The sequence below is a fragment of the Callionymus lyra genome, chromosome 10, assembly GCF_982586985.1.
Source record: "Callionymus lyra chromosome 10, fCalLyr1.hap1.1, whole genome shotgun sequence".
Taxonomy (NCBI): domain Eukaryota; kingdom Metazoa; phylum Chordata; class Actinopteri; order Syngnathiformes; family Callionymidae; genus Callionymus; species Callionymus lyra.
The window spans coordinates 5,053,492-5,061,779 of NC_141827.1; the positions used below are offsets into that span (position 1 = coordinate 5,053,492).

The window sequence follows — 8,288 nt, forward strand, 5'->3', positions numbered from 1 at the left end:
ATCATGTTAGCAACATGTAGCTATATCAAGTTAGCAACAGTAACTATGATGTTAGCAACATTTAGCTATATCAAGTTGGCAACGGTAACTATCATGTTAGCAACATATAGCTATATCAAGTTAGCAACAGATGCTATCATGTTAGCAACATAAAGCCTATATCAAGTTAGCAAAAGATACTATCGTGTTAACAACAGACACATTCATGTTGGCAACATAGCTAATATCGAGTTAGCAACTTATACTATCATTTTATCAATGTCAACATAATATCAAGTTAGCAAAAGATACTTTCAGGTTAGCAACATAAAAATTAGGAAAAGATACTATCATGTTAGTAACATAAAGCTAATATCAAGTTAGCAACAGATACTATAATATTAGCAACATATAGAATCATAGAACTGTTGATGTTCTTTAAGATTGTATATGTTTTATATGTTAGCCTAACATTTTATGGTAAATAGTAGCATAAGAGTTGACCGAGTTGATGTAGACGTCGAGTCATCCTTCCTGAACACTTCCTTATTCGTCAAGTGTCTTCATGACTTAAGAATGTTAACACCCTTGTGTTAGCTGGCGTTACAAAGTTAGCATGTAGCATAGCCAGCTTAACATGGTGAACTCATGAACCAAGACAACGCTGTGTTAAGACGGGTAGAAAGAAATCCTCCAGTATTTGAGGTCCTCAAGAGCGGCCTGTCCTCTCCTGCCCCTTTCACAAAGTTTTCTGAGGTCAGGAAGTCCGCCAGGTGAGTCCGGTTCATGATAACCAGCCCCACCTGTCCGCGGCGCGTCATGAAAGGAGGAAGTGATGCGAGACGAGCCTGAATCGTATCTTCCGGGCCTCTTTGTTTCAGCCGCCAGACGAGGAGGGGAAACGCAGCCGAGTGTTTCCTCCTCGTGTTTGCATCCGTAGTATCGCGGCGTCCTTTCTCCCGGGACGGGCGGACGAGGGGATGGAGGGGGAAGTGAGGAAATGCTGAAAGCTAATTAGGTTCTTATCTGTGCGAGCTTCTCTCGCTGTCCTCCTCTCTAATCCTGGTGGGCAGCGATGTGCCGCTCACCGCCTCAACAGTCAGACACTGTCGGGTATAATTGCTACAAGCGGCAGCTCGCCCAAGAAACTTTATCAGTCATTCCGAGTGACACAGTTCCAGTCGTCCTCCCGTCTCCTCCCCACTCCAAATGCCTTCAAAAAGCTCTTTATTCATTCTTCCGCTCCTCCCTTCATCCTGTCGTTCTACCGGAGTTTGCGCAGGATTTCGTCTTCCACTGACTAAATAACAGCCGTTTCTCTCTTTGTGGAACTTTTCTCTTCCTCCTGAAACCTCTGCCTCGACTCTGGTGCTCAGAACAAAGGAGTAAATGGGTCAGAATGTGCTTAAATAATCTGGTGTTCTGTCGTGACAACTCCGCAGACACTCGCGGTGCAGCTAACTTTAGAACTTTGTAAAAAAAAAAAAGGCTGAATATATGTTTTGACGGGTCATGTTCGCAGATTTATCACTTTTTTATGTGACACCAATAAAAGGATGAAGAACCTGATCGTAGAGAAACATCAGGTTCTATAATAAAAAAAAATTATACAGGGAATATTATACTATACTATTATTGCTAGTATTACTACAATTACGACCATTATCAAATTGGATTATGGAGTAATACTGCCGGGTGATACTACTGAGTAATACTACGAAGTAATACTACCAGGTGATACTACCAAGTAATATTCCGGAGTAATACTACCGGGTGATATTACTGAGTAATACTACCGGGTGATACTACCAAGTAATATTCCGGAGTAATACTACCGGGTGATACTACTGAGTAATACTACGGAGTAATACTACGGAGTAATACTACCGTATGATACTATGGAGTCCTATTACAGAGTGACATCAGTACTGTCCTTCAATATAATGTTATGGTGTTTAAGGACCCAAACATGGCGCCTGTTAATAGACAGACTTGAGTTTGAAATTTGCACCTAAAGTCCAAAAAAAATGTTTCTTCTGTTATTGGGAATGATCCTGTAGCTGAATAGTTCAATGTCAGGGTCACAGGACTTACTTACTAGGTTAAGGTTTCAAAGTTAAAGACTGGTTAGGTTGGTTGTGACACCGGAAGCTTTAAGAGAAATATCAAAGACAAGAGTCTGAAACAAAGATCTCAGGATCAAAGTCTCTCTGCACACCTGCTCTCTGGTCTCCTCCTCATAACCACAATCTTCTGATCTTTCCTGTGTCTTATCAATCTTCCTTCAGCTCTAACTGCTGCCTCTGCTCTCTAACCTGTGTCCTCCCTTCAGATGGATGTGGTCTATACCTTCCAGACAGGCCAGGCGCCGGTGCCCGGTGCCCTGCGCCGCCAGCCGTCCGTGGTCAGCCAGCACAATGATGCCGCCAAAACTCTCTCTAGCCCCACCCACATGGGACTTAGCTCCTCCGCCTCGCTCACCAACTCGGCCGGGGCTCCGCCCACCGCTGCTACTGCCGCTTCTTCCTCCAACGCAGGCAGTGAGTGGGTGACCAGGGTCCGGCCCACAGCGCGCCCACCCGGCCGGACCCTGTTTCATTCTGTGTGACGTGCTGCATGGCTCTTCTGTGTCGCTCGTGGTCGTCTGCACGCTCTTGTGGGAATCTCACCTACGCACCTGAACACTCGTTAAGTCGCTTCCACGACCTGAAGTCAAGAAAGGTTAATGGACCGCTGAGGTTTCTAGTTGATAGTTGTCGTTTGAACACGTTCCACTTCCAACATCACACCCTCGAAACCAACCTGAGCTTCTCTTCCTTTCTTAGTTCCAGCAACACCTCGGAGTCGCGCTCATTATCACCTCGAGCGCCTGCAGTCGTGGTATTGAGACGCGTTCAGGTGACGTTCCTGTAGAAGTCTCCAGACGGCTGGAGCCGCGAAGACTTCTAATGGAACGTGCACTTGTTTGGTGCTGTTGGACCCAAAACATTACGACCAACTACAAGCTAACATGGGCTGTTTCTGGTCAATATTTGAATCTACTTCTATATGAAGGTGCAGAACTTTCTTCTAGTAGACGTGCAACATAATTCAATGTAGCTTTGACGTATGTAGAAGACTCGGTGTAGAGCATCTCTGTGATCGTTATTATCTTACTAATGTTGGGTTGCCCATGTTAGCAACATATAGCTAAAATCAAGTTAACAAAAGATACTATCATGTTAGCAACATATAGCTTATATCAAGCTGGCAAAAGATAATATGTGGGCAACATATAGCTAATATCAAGTTAGCAACAGATACTATCATATTAGCAACATAGCTAATATCAAGTTAACAAAAGATACTATCATATTAGCAACATAGCTAATATCAAGTTAACAAAAGATACTATCATGTTAGCAACATATAGCTTATATCAAGCTGGCAAAAGATAATATGTGGGCAACATATAGCTAATATCAAGTTAGCAACAGATACTATCATATTAGCAACATAGCTAATATCAAGTTAACAAAAGATACTATCATATTAGCAACATAGCTAATATCAAGTTAACAAAAGATACAATCATGTCAGCAACATAAAGCTAATAATAAGTTAACAACAGACACTATCATGTTAGCAACATAGCTAATATCAAGTTAACAAAAGATACAATCATGTTAGCAACATAAAGCTAATAATAAGTTAACAACAGACACTATCATGTTAGCAACATAGCTAATATCAAGTTAACAAAAGATACAATCATGTTAGCAACATAAAGCTAATAATAAGTTAACAACAGACACTATCATGTTAGCAACATAAAGCTAATATCAAGTTAACAGAGTGAAAGGTCAAAGTGATCAACAGTCAACAGGAAGTTTGTCGTTCTAGACGTTGAATCAAAAGATTGATCTCAGCTTGAAATTGAGCCTCAAACGTTGACAAGATATCCAGAAGAAACGCCTGCAGACGTCCCCGAGTCTCAACTCACTTCCTTCTTCACCTTCCTGTGTTTGCTTCCTTCCATCCTAATCTTATTTTTATTCTCTCCATCGCGTCGCTCTCATCTTACAGCTTCTGCTCGCGGAGATTTAAACCCTCGGCGTGATTAACCAGGACGTGACAACAGATCACCAGTCGGCCGCTGACGAGAAAATGATCGGCGACAGGCCGAGAAAAGCTCTGCCCTATTTCTTTTGTTTTCTATTTTCCCTGCGAGGCGACAGGCCGGGCACCAAGATAATTTTTATGGGTTAATCCCGAGCAGGGTTAAATCTGTCAGGCTCAGCAAGTCTCTCGTGGTTTAACAGCCCAGAGCTTTGTAACGTTGGGAGCAGTAAAGCTGCGACGCTCGGCAGCAACTCTCCGGTGGTTCGTAATGGAGAGCTTTGAACCGCGAGGTTATTCATTCTAACGACGAGCGTCTGGTGCTTCGTGTAAATCAGAGCATCAGGAAAGAGAGCAGCCAGAGGACAATAAACAGATCAGGAAAGTAAACGCTCACATAAGTCGGACCATGGATTAGGAAAGTTGTCGAGATAATACTTTTGTTTTAAACTTACCCTCATCTGTAACCATGTGATTATTTTAATGTCTTTCAACTTCTTTATTTTTTTTGTATCTATTTTAACAATTATTTAATTGATTTGTTTATATCTATTTCTTTTTTTTAATGTCTTTACACTTTTATTTTTCTTACCTTTTTTTTAACAATTATTTATTTGTTTTTATCTATTTCTTATTTTTAACCCTGAAAGACAATTTAACCTTTTTCTTTTTTAATGTCTTTACAAATCAAGCACTTTATTTTCATTTTTTAAGAATTATTTAATGTATTTGTTTACATTTTATTTTCAACCGTTAACAAATTAAAGTATTTTTATTTATTTTATCTTTATTTTATCTATTTTTGTATTGTATTTATTTCAACAAATGTATTATTATTTTTTTAATTCATCAAAATAAACCCTTACAAATTCAACCTATTTTTTTTATAAATTTATTTAAAAATAAACTATAAAAAAGTGAATTTGTTTTATTTTTAGTGTATTAAAAATGTAAAGATTACTTAAAAGAAAAAAAAAGTTTGGAGTTTGGAATTGTTTAATTTATTATTCGTAATTTAAATATATTTTTATTTTCTGAAATGTATGAAAATAAAACTCTCCTTCATCCTAATGATTTGAAAATGTAAAGAAACAGATCCTCTAAACGGAGGCCATGTTTGTTACATTGCAGGAGCGTGAAGCTCATTTTAAAGCTGCTTCACCGACAAACAGCAGAACAAAGTTTGTCGACCAGAACTCGACGTAAACAGTGTTTGGAGAAAATGATGCTTCAGTAACAGCCTGGTCGTCGTGAACACATTTAATTAGCAAAGTCAATAGAAGCCATCGATCAAATCGAGGGTCGCAGCATGAAGGATGGAGCCGCAGTGTGTGTGCGTGTGTGTGTGCGTGTGTGTGTGTGTGTGTGTGTTTTCACACATTAAACAACCTTAAATCTGTTCCCTTCCAGTGGTAAAAGTCAGAAATCAGAAGAACTCTGGACTCAATAAAACTGTATTTGTAATCGTTAATCAATAGTTAGAAAATCAAAATTTAAACTAAAACAAAAAATCCTGGAGATAAATGTTCTAATGATCACTCTTAAGATAAGAAGCTCAGTTTAAAAGGAAATTATTCAATTTTGCATTGAGAAAATATCAAATATTCACGGTGTTCATTTTTGTGATGGCAGTGGTCCTTATGTCATCCACTGTTAACGGAACAATATGAACCCACAAGATCCCGGCGATGACTGAGGACGAGAGGATACAGTGACTCCAGCAGCTTTTAAAGCCGATGTTTGTTCATATTTTGGTTTGAAAACAAATGAAAGCAGTTACGACTTCGTCAAGAGTCATGTGGTCTGTAAATACTACAACACCAGAGTCAAGTACTGGACAATACTACACATATATCCTTGTTACTACACTATCACAACACCAGAGTCAAGTACTGGACAATACTACACATATATCCTTGTTACTACACTATCACAACACCAGAGTCAAGTACTGGACAATACTACACATATATACTTGTTACTACTCTATCACAACACCAGAGTCAAGTACTGGACAATACTACACATATATACTTGTTACTAAACTATCACAACACCAGAGTCAAGTACTGGACAATACTACACATATATACTTGTTACTACTCTATCACAACACCAGAGTCAAGTACTGGACAATACTACACATATATACTTGTTACTACATTATCACAACAACAGAGTCAAGTACTGGACAATACTACACATATATCCTTGTTACTACACTATCACAACACCAGAGTAAAGTACTGGACAATACTACACATATATACTTGTTACTACACTATCACAACACCAGAGTCAAGTACTCAGCATTTGAAGAAAAAAAACCATTCCATTCATATTCCCAAGAACTTCACCATCCGAGTGCATTTTTGTGTTGTGTTTATTTATCATTTGCACCTCCTTGTGGCCCCGTGACTGTAGACTGTGGTCTTGTGTTGCCTGCACACTTGTGACACCGTCCGTGGTTGTGTTTTTTTTTGCACCTCCATCCTTCTCCGCCACCATCTCCTCCCTCTTCACTTCCACTGACTCTCCTCTCGTCTCCTCCACAGATTAAGGTGGTGAACGCGTTCCGTAGCTCCCTGTACGCGGGGCTGGAGAGCCCAGAGTCCCGTAGCTCCATCCACAGCTTCATGGCCCATCCTGAGTTCGTCCCCCTGTCCGAGGAGGAGGCCCGCCAACCCCTCGAGGAGATCGGAGAAGAGACCGACTTCCTTCCGGGCTCCTCCGGAGCAGAGGGAGGTGGAGAGGCGGCGCTTTAACCGGCTCCTCCTCCCTCCTCTGCCATCGACGCCACCTTCATCCCACCAGCTTGAACTGTTGCACCGAGGAAAGAAGTCATCACTCCCTCCCCCCTCGCCTCCCCCTCGCCTCCCCCTCCTCCCCCCCTCACACTGACTGCGGCGCTTTTCTGCCTGTAAGTTTTGTCCCTCGTCGTCACCACCACACATGAACCAGTAGAGGGCGGTGTGGAGGACCTGTCCTCGTCCATTCATGTATATTTTTTACTTTTTTTTTCTTTTTTTTTAAAGATTTTCAAATCGTTGGGTTCAATCTTTGCAGGTTTTGGCTGCAGCATGTCGTGTTCTGTACTCGCTTCATTCTTGCGTAACAAAAAAAACTTTACTAAGAGTGCAGCGATTCTCATGTACATAGGCTTCCGCGCTCCTCCTCTGCTAACAAGCCTGACATCAACAAGATTTGTAGGCAAAATGCTCAACTTTTTTTTTTTTTTAAACGTGTGTTTTTAAGAAGCTCTTAACGAATGTTAATTACTGGTCGATTCAAAACTCTGCGAATGTCTTGTGAGTGTGACACTACAGTCTTTAAGGTGGAACTGTCAAAAGAAATGTTCTTCCCTCATCGAGTCTTTACGTGTTGGTTTTTCTTCAGCTGCTGTGTTTGCATGTGGAAGGACGGAATGTTTACGGCCCTGAAAAAACCTCGTCTCACCCGCGTGACCCGCGGCGTCGGCTAGGACCCGGCGGGTCTAGTACGATTGCATGTTGTGTTTCACTGGAGTTGCATGATGAACCCTGGAATGAATATTTGGGATTTGTTCGTCGGCGTGGGAGTGTTCGTTTGTCCTCAGCAGCATTTGGGGCTTTCAACTTTCTGTCCGGACGGGTCGGGGTTCTGTTCGCTGTCTCCGGGTCGTTCAGTGACCCCGAAACACTTTGACCAGATCAAGGCTCAGAATGTCATGAGATGGGATCTTGACTAATTTCTCCACTAGGGGCGCTAGAAAATATTGCAACATTTCTTTTCACAATAATGTGTCGATATGATTTGGAATATTTTAGGGTTAACGATAGTTATTTAATATTCTACAGTTCGATAAAGTACGTTTAAAATTAAATAATATAATGTAAACTTACAATTAAAAAGCAAATATTCATGGCTTTTGTTAATGTTTGTTGCAATTAAACTTCCTGCCACTTGATGGCAGCAGTTATTACGTCCTCTGCAGCTAAAGGAACAATATAATTCCGGGAGATGACTGGGGACGAGAGGATACAGTGACTCCAGCATCTTTTTACAGCTGATGTTTGGACCTATTTTGGTTCGGAAACAAATGAAAGCAGTTACGACTTCGTCAAGAGTCATGTGGTCTGTAAATACCGAGTCAAGTACTCGACAATAGTACACATATATATATTTGTTTCTACAATCTCACTATATATGACGATGCATTGCCAGATATGCGT

The 8,288-nt window shown here is 40.9% G+C and overlaps 1 protein-coding gene across 3 annotated transcripts in view; it reads left to right on the top strand.

Moving 5' to 3' along the window:
* LOC148069980 (plasma membrane calcium-transporting ATPase 1-like) overlaps positions 1-7,443 on the top strand; it is a 93,115-nt gene extending 85,672 nt beyond the window's left edge. For 2 of the 3 annotated variants that reach the window (XM_087801308.1, XM_087801306.1), the window contains 2 exons: positions 2,312-2,519; positions 6,633-6,727. In XM_087801308.1, the coding sequence (XP_087657434.1) occupies positions 2,312-2,519; positions 6,633-6,637 (213 nt within the window). In that variant the 3' untranslated portion in view covers positions 6,638-6,727. Of the gene's footprint in view, positions 1-2,311; positions 2,520-6,632 lie in introns of all 3 variants that reach the window. The other variant, XM_087801307.1, reaches the window with a different exon arrangement.
* Positions 7,444-8,288: the final 845 nt, after the last annotated feature.